The sequence below is a fragment of the Zootoca vivipara genome, chromosome 12 (genome assembly GCF_963506605.1).
Source record: "Zootoca vivipara chromosome 12, rZooViv1.1, whole genome shotgun sequence".
NCBI lineage: Eukaryota > Metazoa > Chordata > Lepidosauria > Squamata > Lacertidae > Zootoca > Zootoca vivipara.
The window spans coordinates 36461304-36479340 of record NC_083287.1 but is presented as its reverse complement, the minus strand read 5'-3'; the positions used below and the strand labels follow the sequence as shown (position 1 = coordinate 36479340).

The 18037-nt window shown below is 41.1% G+C and overlaps 1 protein-coding gene across 1 annotated transcript in view; it reads right to left on the bottom strand.

Annotated features, from left to right (window-relative positions):
- Positions 1-1255: 1255 nt before the first annotated feature.
- PLXDC2 (plexin domain containing 2) overlaps positions 1256-18037 on the bottom strand; it is a 234891-nt gene continuing 218109 nt past the window's right edge. Inside the window, exons 13-14 of the mRNA XM_035130307.2 lie at positions 8022-8182; positions 1256-2045 (exon numbers count right to left, since the gene is read on the bottom strand). Coding sequence (XP_034986198.2) covers positions 1929-2045; positions 8022-8182 — 278 coding nt within the window. The 3' untranslated portion in view covers positions 1256-1928. The remainder of the gene's footprint in view (positions 2046-8021; positions 8183-18037) is intronic.

The window sequence follows — 18037 nt, the reverse complement described above, 5'->3', positions numbered from 1 at the left end:
GCCCCTGCACAGAATGAGTTCTGGTTTGTTACCGGGAAATGGTAAAGTCCAGGAAAGGAAAACGACTGGCTTTTTAACAATCCTGTAGTTAAACCACTGCTTTCAGAAATGTCCCATCTTCTTCTGGATGACTAGTGGACACGCAGCAAAATGAATCCAACAGAGGAAATAATGAATACAGAAAATACAGTATTGTATTATTTACTGAAGGAAATAACAAGTAAAAATCATGGAGGTTTTGTTTCCCCCCCCTTAAAAAACCAGAACCATACAAGTATTGATGTGAAAATGTAAAGAACCGTGATATAAAGGTGCCACCTGAAAAGGTATCTGAACAACCTGAAACTACTATGATTCAAGTGCTGCTGCTCATATGGAAGGTGAAATTAATGAATGGGTTTCACAATGCAATAATGTCCATACAAAATCTGAATAGACATTTTAGTAGCTCAATATATATTGCCCCCTTTCCACCCAAAGGAATATTCCACTGGGAGTTTTCTTTAAAAAAATATTATCTTTCCCAGTCAGGGGAGGAAAGGGTTTTGTTGTTTAAGAAACCGTGGCTTCCAGAGGCAGGCAAAGTTATAGCACTGCAGATAAATGAACCCCTTTCCCTATACAACATAAAATCTTATTTTAATATTAAGGATTATTTTACAACTCAGTGGAAATATGCAGCAATGCAATATATTTCCATCGTCCGGATGGCAAAAAAGCACTCTTAACAGTCACAAGAGCCTGCCTTGTGTTAGCTATAAAAAAAATAGATTTATATATATATATATGTATTTATATATATATATGCATGTATGTATGTATGTAGCTACTATGTGCATTAAACAATACTACATGAATCTGCAGGGATTGCAACACATTTAATGTTTGTCTTGGGGAGGGGTGCGGTGGAACCAATAGCACTGTTCTCAAGTGACCTGTGACAGAATGGTAAGAGTTAAAAATAGTAATAATTTTCTTTTGTGGGACACATCTACCACTTCTGTTTCAATCCACCTTTCAGGAGCATAAGCAATATCCCTGAAACTATCAGCTAAATACTAGGCGCGGTCACTCAAAACTGCGTCCCACTGAGCTCACTCCTAAGCGACTTACTCCCAAGCAAGCGTACCTGGCAGGGCTGACTCTGTCTCACTTTTGTGAAGATCAAAACTGAGTATTAGTCCAATTTCTCTGTATATTCCAGCAGGACAGTCCAATTTCACCATAGTGAAAAACCTTATCGCATTTTTTTAAAAAAATAAAAAACCCGACAACTCTCTAATGCTTTGTCAACTATAGAACTATAGTTGTGATCAAAACAATAATAATCACAGTTCATGGGATATAAGCCTACAGAATACAAGGAGGACTCTTGTTGTTTTCAGATGTATATCATGTTTCTGGACTTGGGTGGAGCTTATTTTATTTTCAGAAATGAAAATTGCATGACTCATGGAACTGGAGAAAACTGCTTAGCTATGTTATCTGCACCAGATTGATCTCACCAGCAGCCTTGTCAAACGAGGAGCATTGCCTCCGGGGCTGAAAGGATAACCCTGGAATAAAAACACCGTCACTGCGCTGGATCAAGAAGGGAAGCACTGTTCTGAACTAAAGCTTTATATCCCGAATCGCTCTACATCTCCGATACCTAGAGAGCATGGCAATTGTGTTCATCATTCTCCTACTGTAGGTGTTTCTGAGGGGTGCTTCTGAAACATGGTATGGTGATTTGCTGTGAGGGGGGCAAAAAATATCTTTGAAAGGGTCATCAGGTATCCTAGACACATTTCCTCGGAGAAAGTTTATCCAGAACGCCCTTCTGTCTCTCTCGGGTTTACAGCAGCTTAGATTTCCATTTCTTTCATCAGAGGCAGAGTAAAGGTCTTACACCTGTAGGCCAGTACTGGTGATCTGCCTTAGAAATCCTAGCACTGCTCTGACACAATGAAGCCTTCCTTTTCGCCAACAGGTTCCACTTCGGCATAGGCAGGGTGCCCAGAGCCTCTCCGAAATTTCATCGCAGGCCATCTGCTGGGGCGACGCTAGAAGAGTGGAGACACAAACAAAGGCAGTCAGATTTTAGCAGGAGCTGTCCCTAGCTCTACATCATTGTTGGCCAAACTTGGGTCTCCAGCTGTTTGGGGACTACAATTCCCATCATCCCTGACCACTGGTCCTGTTAGCTAGGGATTATGGGAGTTGTAGTTCAAAAACAGCTGGAGACTTAAGTTTGGCCAACACTGCTCTCCATAAATCTATGTAAAAATGTAGGGTCGGTTCCAGACCTAGGCCACATTCACACCACACATTTAAAGCGCCATCATACAGTAGTATGTGAAGGGTGCTGAGAGTTATTTGGAGACCCACTATTCCCCTCGCGGAGCTACAATTTTCAGAGTGGTTTAACCCTCTTCCCCCAGGGGACTGCGGAAATTGTAGTTCTGTGGGGGGAATAAGTGTCTCCAAACAACTCTCTGCATCCTTAAACTACTGTTCGTCGGGATATTAATCAATGGGACTTCAGTTAGTCATGATGACGATAGTTCTATGTGACTTGCCTGATGACACACAATCAAATGGATTCTAGAATTTCAGCAAAGCTGCCTGGAAATATTCACGTTCTTTGTGTAAACAACCATTTCTGATGTTGCAAATCAGAAATAAAAATAATCAGTTTATGTAAGATGGGATGCAGCTGTCATTGTCCAAAGTACATCTTTCCACTCCTTTTCATGTGTGAGATGATTATTATTTTTTTAAAAAATTGCTTCTGAAGTTTCCCATTAATAATAACATAGGCAAACATTCAGGGGTGTCTAATTGTACCTGTCAAGCCATGAAACTTTGACAAGAGCTATTCTTAGTTCACTTGACTGAGCTACCGATCCAAACTCAAATATTTCAGCTATTAATTGATAATACAAATACAAATAAAAAGTTAATTGTCCTGGTGGGATTTGCAGCTCTTCAAACTCCTGCAGTCCAGGAGAAACCAAATTAATCTCTCATCATTTTTAGTCTTAGCAGCAGCTACTAAGATGAGAAAGGGTAAAGGATGGGGAAGAAGTATATACAGTCATACCTCGGTTTAAGTACGCCTCGGTTTCACTATTTTCAGTTTAAGTACTCCACGGACCTGGAATGGATTAATCCACTTTCCATTACTTTCAATGGGAAAGTTCGCTTCAGGTTAAGTACGCTTCAGGTTAAGTACAGACTTCCGGAACCAATTACACTCATACCTCGGGTTAAGTATGCTTCAGGTTGAGTACTCCGCGGACCTGTCTGGAACAGATTAATCCACTTTCCATTACTTTCAATGGGAAAGTTCGCTTCAGGTTAAGTATGCTTCAGTTTAAGTACTCCGCGGACTGTCTGGAACAGATTAATCCACTTTCCATTACTTTCAATGGGAAAGTTCGCTTCAGGTTAAGTACGCTTCAGGTTAAGTACAGACTTCCAGAACCAATTGTGTTTGTAAACTGAGGTATCACTGTATTACAGACCTACTTCACAAACACTGATTAAATTTTATATACTGCATATGAATGGAATTTTTTAAAAAGTTAAAAAAGGCAGTGGTGTTGTGGAAAGGATTTTAGCTCCACCCCCCCCCCCCAAAAAAGAGCAGGGCAATTATGCAATCTGCTGGAGTACCAAGGTAGCTGATGAACCTCCTTTGCTTTGGAAAGTAAGTGATGTAATCACTAGGTTATGAAGTCTGTGACCGTTTAGTATAGAAGCAGTTAAGAAAATGAAGGAAATAATGAAGCACAGGCTGGGTACTTTCTTCTTTTTCTTCAATGAGGTTCTTACTTCACACTAGCTGTTCAAATGGTAGCATTTCAGTTAATTGAAGATTAATTTGTTAAAGCTCAATGTGTTTTACACTTTTTCTTTTCATTTTCCCTGGGGCAGCCATGATGAACTGCTGAAATGGCCTTGGGACAATTATGACAAAACATTATCTACTTTATTCACACATATTTCTGTCAAACTAAATGTCCAGTCATATTTTTTTGTAGTTCTCCTTATGATCTCTGCACTGCATTGCAATGGTGGAATCTAGGGTTTCAAAATTGGTACCAAAGATGACAGAGGTAATCAGGAGCCAAACAAACCAAAAGTTTAAACCTGAGTGGGAGTGTTACCGAGTATACTTAGAAAAACATTGTTCCCAAACAAAGTCCTTAATATGCTTTGATTAATTTTCGCAAATTAGATAACAGACAGATAACGTACACCATGTAAGATCAATGAACTAAAAGTTGAAAAAGGACACAGTTAAAAAGAAAAAGAAGAAGTAAGGATTCACAGTGAGGTGGAGGGAAGTCATCTCTAAAGACTTAAGGTAGCAATGTTATTTGATGTTGAGTTATTCTGGTTTTTCTTTATGTACCTTATTATGTTTTGAAGAATGAATGGAACAAGTGTACCAATAATCAAGCTCAATAAAGAATATTGGGGGGGGGCGGCAGAATCTTTAAAAAACCCAAAACAAAGCTTGCTGAACTGAACTTTCCAACTAGATCAGCTTATTGCTTAAGTGTCCAGATGTCCTTAAAACAAAAATGAGCTATTTGTTATTTACCTTTTGAAAAACAAACCAGTCGGCTTCTCTCTTTGCTCAAATGAATACTGTAAGCACAACAGCAAACACACCACCAACTGGGCAGAGAACACCAATCTAATTACAGTAAGATGATCTTTTGGATAGCCTTCTAACATCTAACAAAGATATCCCATAGTCTATTCAGATGTTAGCATCACTGAGTACTTGTGCAATGAGACTCTCAGGTAAGTGAATATAGGATTTGCAGCCACAGAATGTGCATGGCAAGCATGGCTGCAGAACACCCTTGTCTCCCAAACAATGAAAACAGTCAGTTAAGGTATTTATTTACGGTGAAAGTGTTACTAAAAACAACGGGAGGGGGAGTGTTATGTGATTTTGTATGCTTGTGCAGCAAACTGCTGGGACTGTAAAAAAAAAAAAGAAGAAAGTTCTGGATGCTGTGAGCAAGTAAGTAGTGGGAGAGATCTGTATTGCACATGCCACAGGGAGATAAAGATTAGGGGATAAGTGATGAAGGAGAAGATTGGTGATAGAATAACTGAACAGATGTGCTCACTGGGGTTTAATGATTTCCACATATTGCGCAAGCACAGGAATATGGGTATATTGGCATTTAATGACTATTTCCCCCATGGCTCCTGATCAAACTATGAAGCATATTGTTATGCTTTATAAGGAGCTATATAATTTTTTTATGTACACCAATAACGCTGAATATTTTACCTATTACAAGAATTCAGTTACAGCAATTACGAGTGCTGTGTATGCTCTGATTCAGTGTTAGTTTGCTGAGATTCTAAATAATCTCTTTATATGCATTTCCTTCCACGAGTTTATTCCACAATAAGCTCATAATGCCTGCGTTGGAGATCATTTCAGAAACATGTTGTTTTGTCCACCAATGCACACAGAAAGGGTGCCTGAAACTATTCTGCATGCTGAGAGGCTTGCCAAACCAGAAACATAACAATCTATCATGGGTGTGTGTGTTTCCATTACATTAAACATCTTTTTTTGTTATTTGCTGCATGCAGAGAAATGTAAATTATGAGGGGCCTTTACTAGATTACGTGCAATTTTACTACCAATTTACTAAACAAGTCCTTGTGGTAACTTGCTACATTACAATATTTATTAAAGAAAGGGAAAATGGTAGTATTAGGGCTAAGCAAGCAAGCAAACAAACAAACATGTTTCATTTTCACTTTTGGGAACCACTGAGTCTTCTCTCCCCACCTCCATCAACAACCTCACAGTTCTGTCACTGTTGCTGGTCATGAAGCCATGCCCCCTTTAAAGGAAGAGGGCTCTACAGACTGGTGAAAGAGCTGTGCAGATTCCAACGAGACACGTCTACTCAAAAGTAGTCTCATTTGAGTCTAAGGTTGTAGATTAATGCTCATATTGAAATCATTTGGCATTTGATTTGTTGATTTATTCATCCATCCATCCGCCTAGCAATGATGTTGGCGTTCCCATGATGAAATTGCATTGATGACGATCAGCACGCAGAATGGTCCAGTTGCTGTGGAGGTGGATTGCGTTGCTTATGTGAATTATTTCTACCTTCAGTTGAGCCCAGTGAGGCACAACCACTTTACCCACACGAGCAGAGTACAGGAACACTGAGAGCAGTGCTGTGTGGTACGAGAATATTCACTCCAATTCAGCAGCTTGTCTGGATGACAAGGCTTTTGTCTTCGTACCTGTTCTTTGCATACAATTGTGCAGTGGATGCGTACTTCTGATTGCATAGCCAAGCATTAAATGAGTGACCAACATGTTGTTGTTGTTTAGTCGTTTAGTCATGTCTGACTCTTTGTGACCCCATGGACCAGAGCACGCCAGGCACTCCTGTCTTCCACTGCCTCCCGCAGTTTGGTCAGACTCATGTTGGTGGCTTCGAGAACACTGTCCAACCACCTCGTCCTCTGTCGTCCCCTTCTCCTTGTGCCCTCCATCTTTCCCAACATCAGGGTATTTTCCAGGGAGTCTTCTCATGAGGTGGCCAAAGTATTGGAGCCTCAGCTTCACGATCTGTCCTTCCAGTGAGCACTCAGGGCTGATTTCCTTCAGAATGGATAGGTTTGATCTTCTTGCAGTCCATGGGACTCTCAAGAGTCTCCTCCAGCACCATAATTCAAAAGCATCCATTTTTTGGCGATCAGCCTTTTTTATGGTCCAGCTCTCACTTCCATACATCACTACTGGGAAAACCATAGCTTTAACTATACGGACCTTTGTCGGCAAGGTGATGTCTCTGCTTTTTAAGATGCTGTCTAGGTTTGTCATTGCTTTTCTCCCAAGAAGCAGGCGTCTTTTAATTTCGTGACTGCTGTCAACATCTGCAGTGATCAAGGAGCCCAAGTAAAACCTGTCACTGCCTCCATTTCTTCCCCTTCTATTTGCCAGGAGGTGATGGGACCAGTGGCCAGGATCTGAGTAGCAAATCCACTGAATCACGTATCCACACAGGTGGCCATCTGCTTAGACACGCACATGCGCATTCAAACAGCAAAGGACTGAAGTAGATAATTCTTCTCTTCTATACCTAGATGTGCTTCCACATACACTGGATGGTGCCTCTGCAAAAGACAACGGTCTGAAGACCCAGGACACAGCCCTATTGCTGAAGCTAAGCAGCAGCAGCAGCAGCAGAAGAAGAGTTTGGATTTGATATCCCGCTTTATCACTACCCTAAGGAGTCTCAAAGCGGCTAACAATCTCCTTTCCCTTGCCTGCAAGAAACTCTGCCAGGAAGCCACACATATGCTGCTCTGACCTCTTGGAAAGAAGAGCAGGGTATAAATAATAAAGAAATGCAATTCCTACAGAAACCAGAAGTCATATGCATCACGTTGATGCCCACAGCCATGCCTGGAACGAGGCTACTGTCTACTTTCCTATAGGAACAGTGATACTTCAGTGTTTCCTTTTCAGAAGACACAGAAAATATGCAATAAAGGCACACTGAGTGAAGATGAATTATTTCTACCATTATTGATAATGGCATGTGTTATACTGATATTAACTAGTGTATCATGATGGCACCGTCACATTAATATGGTCAACTATTGCAAAGATGATTTGGAGACAGGGTTGGAGACAGACTACTTGACCTCAGAAATTTATTCAGCAAACAAGTCTGTGATTCTCCAGATCTGTCACTTAACACGTCGTTTTGGGGAAAAGGTCATGCTCAAGTTCGCTGCAGTTAAACTGGCTTGAGATACACTCCCTGCCCGTTATCATACTGCCCAGCTAAAGGCCAAGCGTTGTAAATCAAAGAAGAACAATAGCAACACGACAGGAAAAGACAAAAGCCAGTGCTTATCAGGACTCTGAGAATACTTCAGAGTTTCAGTTTACAGGAAGCAGACCAGCCTATGACCAGGTTATAGGTGGAAGGATTTGTTGATCTAGTATGACAAACACATCTCACCTCAATAAAGAAGAGACTGGCAGCTGACGTTGGATGGTGGTACATATAAACTGTCACAAGTATTGCCGCTGCTACAATCAGGACCAGTATGAAAATCCCAACAATTAAACCTGCGTGAAGAGTCCCGCTTTTTCTCTCTGCTGCACTGTCATCTGTTGAGGCTGTAAAAAAGAAGAAAGAACACCATAAAACCCCAACCCAAATGGATTAAACTTGGCAAGATTTCATTTTGTTTCCCTCTTTCCCACACACACACAACAAGGTTTTAGCCTAGGAAATTGAGGCGCCTCTTTCCCTGTGAGCTACATACGCATATATTGCCAATGAAAATGGACAATTTCCAAATGCTCTCTTTATTCCTAGCTCAATAAACAACATTAATATAGTTTAGGGAAATTTGATGAGTAAAGGCGGAGGATGGGAACAGGACGTGATCAAGATGTAGAACTTGGGGCCACCCAAGGAAGCTAGATATGGAAAGAGTAGGGCAGACAAACAAAAGCACTTATTTACACAGTGCTCCTGCAAGAGATAGTGATGGTCACCAACTTGGATCAGACAAATTGATGGAGAATAAGCCAAATTCAATGGCTACTAGCCAGATTGCTATGTTGTATTTCCACTATTGGAGGCAGTGTGCCTCTGAATGCCAGTTGCTGGGAATCACAAGTGGTCCTGCCCTTTTGCTAGTTGGCACCCCATACTATGGCTTCTGGTTGGCCCCGGCATCCCATAGGCTTCTGGTTGGCCCCTGTACGAACAGGATGCTGAGCCAAAGGGGCCTTTGGCCTGGTCCAGGAGGGCTTTCCGTCTTTGTACCCGAAATGTAGGCATTCCAGTATTTCCAAATTAAGCCACATAATGAATCTACATTTTGTTGTCCCACTAATGTATGCACTGCTGGCTACCGACATACATTAATTGAATGCTGCAGGTCATCATCGCATCTTGCAAGCTTCCAAGTGACGAGCTATCACAAATCTTTCTGAGGAAGAGTCAATAAAATTGGGGAAGTGCAGAGCATCATCTCCCAAACTTCTGTGCTACAGTGGAGCAGATGGGCATTAAATGGTCGTCAAATATTTTGATCGGAACAGAGCCTAAGTACCATATAAAAATGCTGCTGAAAGCCATCCCGTTGCTAAACTTTTATGGCAACACGTTCCATGTTGTAATACGTTGACAGTTGAGAAAGGGACAAATCAGAGCAAGTACCATCGACAGCAAAACCATCTTCCAAAAGCTAGCCAACCAGAACTCTGTTTAAAACTGATGCCGTGAAGTTTAGTACTTTTAGCTAGTTTCTTGACATCTGGCTGCCGGTGGCAAAGAACAATTGTGGTTTTGGATGCTCTGGACATCTAATGGGATACTGAAAGCTTAATATTGGGTAGAATAGCCTGTTATGCCATAAATAAAACACTGCAAGGGCATTTGACCAACACTGCCAGATAAATAAGAGTCATCAAAAGAGGCCTGGAGTTCTGAATGAATATCGTTCAAACCCAGGAGTGCAACCCTATGATCCCTGGGAGGGGCTATATTGGCCACTACTCAGCTGGGAGCTGTATGCAATTGTGGCTCCCTGGTGAGCATACCTGAACGGTGCATGGGTTTTCAAGCTTATGTCTATCGCATTCAGAGCATGCCCTTAAAACATTTTTAAACATTGCACTGGCACCAGGAGCTGCTGGCAGGGAAGGATGGTGGCATGCACCTGGCTTCATGGCACTGATGATGTTGCAGATTATTGAGAAGAAAGCGGGAAGCGAGGTTGGTGCTGCACTAATGGAACAAATCTGGTTCACCCATCAGGGTGTTCTTCTCCCACCTGGTAAGCTACAGTGATGTTGCCGCCCGGAGGCCACATGCACAACAATGCCACTCCAGGCTGGCTGCTCTTGATTGACACCTGCTTTCCAGAGTCTTGCTTGGGGCCATGGCTTTATTTGAGAATGGGCTACACAGCAGGCATGACCACAGCAGTACTGTGTGAAAGCACCCTCTTCTAATCCAAATCAGGCGGACCACAGACACCTGGATGCTAAAACTTGGGAGATTGGCACTACCCAAGTGGAATTTGTCAGCAGAGCTGCCTTTAGTTTTTCAAACTGAAGGGCTGAATTTTTTTTACTTTCGCTTCCCAAATGAAGTTCTCAAGACAAGTGTCCCATTTCCTTGTTTAGAAGGGCAACTTCTGACAAAGCATGGTGGACTCCTGTATTTAACTTCTGCTTTTTGAAGTTTTAGGATCTGTTGAATCAATCATTTCATTCGCATGCTGTCTTTCAAAGGTGAAAACCATGCTCAAGGCAGCTTACAACATAAAAAAAAAAAAATTACGTATCTACAAGCATAACAAAAGTAGTAATAAACAATAAGCCAAACAACAAAAAGTACACAACCAAACTGAATGATTTCCACATAAATCACTGGATACAAAATAAAGAGACAAAATAATAATAATCAACAACAGCAACCCCCTCAACAATACCCTAGCCCCTGCCTACCCGCACCTGCTTACTGCTATTCTCTTAGACGATTCCATAACTGATGGATAAATAGATTTTTTTTTTAATTGAGTTGTTGCTGTTGTTATGTTGTTTTATAGTATGTTGGGAAATGTTTTGGGATTCTTTTGCAAGAGAATGGTCTCTAAACGTTTTGTTAGTAATAATTTTTGCTGTTTTTGTGCTGCCTGGAGTAACACCCCCTGACAGACAGGTCACCACCAGAAATGAGGGGCCTGAGGCAGCAACACTAGCCTGTCACTGTAAAGATCTTAACAATGGGGTATGGAAGCAGTCCATTTGTGGGATATTTCTGATTCCCACCAATAAGGAGCTACTAAATAGTCCCAAACAAGGAGACTGACACATTTTCAAAGAGTTCACAATTTGCAGTCCAAACCTTCCCGTGGCACCGGTATGTGTGAGTTAAACTTCTTCACAGTAGAGACAAGCAAAGCTCTCTTAATAAGAGATTCAGGCCACAGACATCTTAGATAATGCCGGATTTCAACAAAACCACAAGCTAAGAGAGTAAGAACCATAAAAACTAATCCTATCCATTTGATATTCATACAGTGTTTAGCATCCAGGTTTGAAAATGAGAATTCTGTCACTTCCAGACAATACATATGCCAACATCTTGTCAGTATTTCTGCCAGCCTCCGCTTATGAAGCGCTCCATGGATATTGGACAAAGGGATCAGCATGCCAAATGCAAAAGGAACGTGAGGTACGTGTATGTGCGTGATTTTTAAGTGTCAAACGGTATACAAACCAATGATCTGCAAAACCGAAGTCACATAAATTGATGACCTCAAGGTTAAAATGCAAAAGGGAAATCGTTTTTACTCTGTTTGCACATTCAACTTTGAAATACTTTTCACTGGCAGAGATAGCACCGGACTGTTTCCTTACGAAGTGATGGAAAAGAAGGGAAGGAAGAAGAAACATCAGAGCCTTTCACAGGTGAAAATATTGTATTACGTTAACCATAGCTTATCTGATGTTGCCAGGACAATGGAACCCTGCTTGGCTTCTTGACACTCCTCTCCTCACCATCTCTGCAAAGTTCATTTGCAATTAAGGTGACCACAAGAGAGTGAACTTTAAGTCTCTGACTGCTTTTGATGAAAGCGCTGGTGCTGTGCTGTTTTTGCTGTAATTATTTGTATTGTTTTAATATATTTTTCCTTTCTCTCTCATTCAATGTTCAATTGCTTTTTAAAATTGTTTTTCTTCTATGTTTTTAGCTGTTCTTATTTTTATTCGTAAGCTACCTCCAGTCAGGGAAATAGATGGGGTATTAATAAATACATAATAATACCAATAACAACACAATGTTGGCATACATTATTGGCAACATCTGATACATAGCAAAATGCCCAGGAACTCTATAAACAGGTAAGTTGCCTTTTTATTACATACACAGGGAAATGAATGTCTGGACAACTTTCCAGATTCAGCTACTAGCAACTGCAGTTGAAGGATCTCAGGTAGCAAGAAAATGAAATAATTCTACCTGAAGACCAAAGTAAACAGGATGCTAAAGCTAAAGGAGTCAGTGTAGCTATGAGACTCCAGAGGAGAATTATAAAACCTTTTTCTTTGTACTATTTCACAATCTAAACTGTTCCCCCTGTATTCCCCCACTAAAGATGAAATTACAGTTTGGAGGAGAGGGTTAGATCAGGAAAACAGCACTGGGTGAAAAGGTCCACACCCACCCACCAGATCCCTCAGTGATGGGATTTCCACCCCCTTCTGCTTTTAACTTTAAGAAGACAAACAAGCAGGGTATCCAGTAATGGATTTCCCTTCTGCCTGTAATATGGGGCTGAAAATATCCTAGTGCTTTATTTTTCCATGGAATATTTTCAATTTCAAAAGGTTTTTTAGTGATAATGAATGGATGCCCATTGCAAGCACATTATTGTGCAAGTTTGGAAGTTTCAAAGTTTTTACATTTGTTTACTCCAGGGGTAACCAAACTAAGGCCTGGGGGCCGGATGCAGCCCAATCACCTTCTAAATCCGGCCCACGGATAGTCTGGGAATCAGCATGTTTTTACATGAGTAGAATGTGTCCTTTTATGTAAAATGCATCTCTGGGTTATTTGTGGGGCATAGGAATTCGTTCCAAAAAAAAAATTCAAACTATAGTCCGGCCCCCCACAAGGTCTGAGGAACAGTGGACTGGCCCCCTGCTGAAAAAGTTTGCTGACCCCTGGTTTACTCCATACAAGTAAAATAAACATGCTAAATTAGATCACTCTCCAGGGCAATACATTTTTAATGATGCAAACTGGGAGTTTTTCTTATGCAAATCACCCTATACAAATAACCCAAATTTGCATGGGAAAATTATAATTCAAAATTCTCTGGAAAAACCACTTCCCTGCTTTTGTCAATCCCCTGCTGTCTCACTTTAGATGACAGAAAACACCAACAGGCTCCACAGTTATAAACCAGATTGCATCCTGCGGACATTCTGAAATCAGTTGTAGAATGAATGAAATGAATCCACTATCATTCTGAGTCTCTGTCTTTTCTCCATTATAAGATCCCAGCCCCCCAAAATGCAGCAGTAATGTTGCATGGATCTCACTGAGCATTAGCTTACAAAGCAAGATCAGAAAGCAACAAAGTATTATCCAAAGAATTCTCCTTCTATGAACCAAATGAAAATTAAATTGCAATCCTCAGGTCATTTACCCAGGAATAATTCTCTCTGGAATCACAATAATTGCTGCAGAACTAAGTGATTTGCAGACAACATCTCAATTCCTTTTGGGATTACAAATTCTAAAAGAGTAAATTGATCAAGGAGACATCTTTTATTTGACCTGCATATGCAGACTTTTGAATGCAACAGAGATCTTCTGTTGGCGTTCAGCATATTCTCAATCCTAGAGGCTGTTCTGATGCAACACAAGTTTAGATTCAATGGCAGTCATTTTCCACCTTGCCATTTATATAACCGCTTTTCAAAGCAAAATAAGATTTTGGAATCCAGCATGGAGAAAAAAAGTTACATTCCCATCACTTAAGGAAACAAACAGTAGTGATTTGAATAATTTCTTTGTTTAATTTCTGCATTAATCTGAACATTTTCAGCAGTCACAAACGGTGCTTAGTGAAGCAGGGGGCTGGGAAAAATCTGGAGCAAATCCAGGCATTTTATACCAACGCACTTTTGAGCAAACTCCAAAACCCCATGAAACAAGCTGAAGTGAAAGCAATTTATCAGAGTGACTAGATTAAATTTCCTCAAAGTAAAGATTATTAATCTGGGAAGCTGCTTTCCCAGGATGAATGACTTCAGCACTTTTCTCTTCCGGCAGAGAATTTAAACAAGCCCTTTGTTAAGAGAGAAAGAAGCAGAAAACACCCAGCTCATCATTCCTTGAAACAAATAGCACCACTTCCCTGAGAACCTCACCATGAAAAAGCACTGAAACCTAGCCATACCAAAATAGAAAATGCTTGAGAATAAACAAAGCGATTTTATGGCACACACACACATATATTTTACAAGTTTTTGTTATTTTTAGCACAGTTACCAAGACTGCTGATAGCACTGGCAGTGAAAAATGGTTGAGATGAGCCAGTCTGTTTCAAAAAGTGATAGATGTTCATTCAACAGTCATGCAATGTACTGGAGAGCCAGTTTGGTATAGTGGTTAGGTTGCTGGACCAGGACTTTGGGAGGGCTGAGTTCAAATCCCCACTAAGCCACGAGGCTTAGAATTGTGAGTGTAGCATGAGGAGGAGGGGAACCTCGAGCTCATTGAAGGAAAGGTGTATGTAATAATATGTAAAAACATTTACCACTCCACCTTTCAGGAGGGTTGGGGCTGGATTTTGAACCATTCAATTATCCATCGAGGGCTCTCCTCTTCCTTTTCCTCTTGTGCATGGCTTTGATTGTCTCTTGGTTCAGAAGTGCATGCAAATGGGTTGCTTGTGCACAGATCTGATTACAACGGAAGGTTTGGGTAATTCTCCTACAGATGCAGCTGATTACGGAGTCTGATTTCAAAAGGGTATATAGCATTTTCAGAAGAAATAATCTTGTTGCTCATATGAATATAGGTCCAGTAATTAACACTTTTTTGAGATAAAGGAATTAGGTGCCAGAAAATAGTTTTTGGAATACAGAAGCGGGCGCAGTTAAGAATCAGCAATCAGGAGAGTGATGAAATGAACAAAAGGAGGGAAAGCAGGGATCTGGGATGATGCCAGTAGGAAGGGTGAACAACATGAGAAGATGGCAATGAGACCAGGAAGCAGTAGTGGGCAATGTGGTGGAGCAAAGTTACTAAACCGACCTCCTGGAATTACTGACACTACTTTTCTGACAATACTTTTCAAGGTTTTACATTTTCAGAGGGAGCAACAGATGCTTTAGAAGTATTGCAGATAAGAGAAGCTATTACTAAACTTTAGCACATGTTCTTGCTTGAAATTTCACTTTTTAAAAGTCGGGGCAGAAGGTTTAAAGAGGTTGAAAAATCTTCCAAGGTAGGAATTTTCAGCAGGGGTGAACCAATCTGTCAGTTTGGGGTTCTCCTTCTTCCAAGCTTAAATTCAGTTCACCAGATTTCCACATTTTTTTGCAATTAAAAAGAAGTCCTCACAAAAATTCAACAGCATTTAAAAAGTGCACCTCTTCTAAAATACACATTTTTTGTATGCAGTTTTGCCTAACATACACATTTCTGAAAGTAATGTATCCTAATGTTGTTTTCACATATACATGCATTTTAATACACATTGTCCCCATATAGGTGCAATTTTGGTCCACATGTTTTTGGGCTGGAGAACTGCATTGCAAAATTCAGAGAAGTGTGAATTTAAGAGGATAGCTTCTTTCTCAGTTCATGTATTGCTTCCGGAAGTGCAAACTAAATAGATTTGCATTAAAAGACAAAGTGAATTTCTCCCTCACCCCTTTTTAGGGCAGACCCAGACAGAACTGCTTTGCTGCCTCTACCAATCAACATTTACAATATTCCCAAAAAGCTGAGCTGGAGGACATATAGTGAGACAGACTGTACCTTAAAAAGACAACACACAGCTGGATAAACTGTATTTCGAAGAGGCAAAGAGAAGCCAATAAAAGCAATGGGGAATTTACAACGAGAGACGATTCAGTGTTCCCACGGGGGTTTAATGCTTTTAATTACAGGTGATTTCCCCATAAATATAAAATAAAATAAATTTAAAAGGTCAGAATAGTTTGACCTAAGCCAGCAGTAAGATTTAAAATGTAATTAAGTCACCATGTGATAAATTATGCCCTTAAGTGTTACAGTGTGAAAGGAATGGCAGGATTATTAAGAATCCTTTGCTTGTTTCTAATCAAGTATTGACTGTGGCGCCCCAAAGGAGCCCAAGTAACGACAGAGCCTCATTGATCAGATATAACTCGCTTCTCCAATTCGATAAGAGTTTAATAGAGGATCTTATTTTGGGAAAGCTGATGGCTTTTTATTTGTCTGGCTTGGGATTGTCTGAACTGCCTGAAAGGCTATCAAAGCATAGCTAGGGAAGTTTTATCAGCCTAATCTGAGAGCTAGGATAAAAAGCGGCGCATAATTGAGGGTGTACCATGAGCAGAGCTCCCAATTTAAAAGGTAGCAGTTAGAATTTGGTTCTTCCTTCCCATTTTGTTTGTTTGTTTCAAGCCGTACTAGGAAGAAACCAACAGCCTTAAGCAAAGAGGGCTCTCTACATAACTACTGCTTTTACAAGACTTTCCATGCTGAAGCGCCCCACAGACATTCAGAGAAAACTCAGGTCGTAAACAAGCTGAGTAAAGACTGACTGGGGCGGGAGGGAATCAAGTGCTTCTAAGCTGAGTTGCATGATTACAATAATCATGAGAAGTCAGCCATCCACAGACTTGAAATTCCATGCTGCATAATGTAGAGTTTTACAGGTCGTCACTGGAGGCAAGCAAACCAGCCCTTTTGCCCACACGCTTCTAGCAAAAGCTGAGGCCATGGAAATAGCCTACTCAGAAATCTAATCTCATATATCATCACTATATGTACTTGGTTTGCTTTTGCTGTGATTTCTTCCTTTGGGGAAAAGGAAGTCCATAACAGGAAAAGATCTATTGCTGTTTTCTGTTAAAACAACAACAACACATGACTGCTTTCCAGTATTATAAATTGCATGCAGCAACTCTTCTTTAGACCTGGAAAGCCACAATCAGAACATACTGAGTGTTGAACACTCTGACCTTTGCTGTGAAATGTGCTAGAAATGCAGCGCAGATGAGAAGCAATTAAGGGCTGATTTGCTCTGTCTTCAGAAAAGGGAAGGAAAAAAAACACACTTCCGAAGCATGGTTACCAGCAGAATACAAACAACATGACTTAAAAAATAAACAATGAAATGAAAAGGAAATGAAAGAATTACTGACTCCCAAAGGATCCTTGACATTCTGAAACACAGAATTAATTGTGGTTGACTGATGAAGAGCTACAGTCCATCAATAGGGATGAGAGGGTTGTTGCTGGCTGATCAATGTTATTATTCTGCCCCAAATTTCCTCTATAGTGCCAGGAGTTGAGCAATTTGGTCTTCTCTGCCTTCCTAAGCAGACAGGTCCTGGACACAGAAGTAGTTTGCAAGTGAAATGGGTTTTGCACTAGGAACATCAGAGGCACATGCTTGAACAGTTAGAATAGACCTCTGTGAGCATATGAACACAGGGAATGAGCACTTAACTTTTGGGAGTATGCAAGAATGTGAAATGCATTAACAAGATACCTTGGGTGGGAAGGAGATTCTTAAGAGACAGTGATCTTTTAAGGAACCAGGCAGAAGAAAGGGTAACTAACTGCATAGCTGCCAAGTACCCCGTTTTCCCCGGGAAACCCCCCGTTTTTACTTACCTTTTCCCTGTGGTCCCCCGTATCACTTCGTCTCCCGTTTTTCTCCGTTATTTTCTCCTGCCGATGGCCATTTTTTTCCTTTCTGATTTGCCCTTCTATGGGCACCAAAAATGGCCGTCGCCGGCTTCAAAAGTCGAATCTACGCATGTCCGGAAGTGCATAGACGCGACTTCCGGTATCGGCGGCGGCCATTTTTGGTGCCCATAGATGGGCGGAGCGACACGGGAAGTTGCGTCGACACACTTCCTGACATGCGTAGAAGCGACTTTTGAAGCCGGCGGCAGCCATTTTTGGTGCCCATAGAAGGGCAAAACGACACCGGAAGTTACGTCGCCGCAACTTCCGGTGTCACATGGCTGCTGGTCCCGGATTCTGCAGTCCGGGACATGGAAGGTAAGAACTAACTGTGGTAGACAGAATTCTGGAACCTTTATGAGTTCATCAGGTCTGAGCTTAGGCCAGGGATGAGACCATCCAGATGTTGATGGACTCTTGAATCCCATCACCCCTATGCGGCCTGGGGCTAATGGTAGTCGCCATCCTTGGCCTCAACCAAAACTAAGTCATGGACACATGACTGACAAAATTAGTTTCCTTTCTCT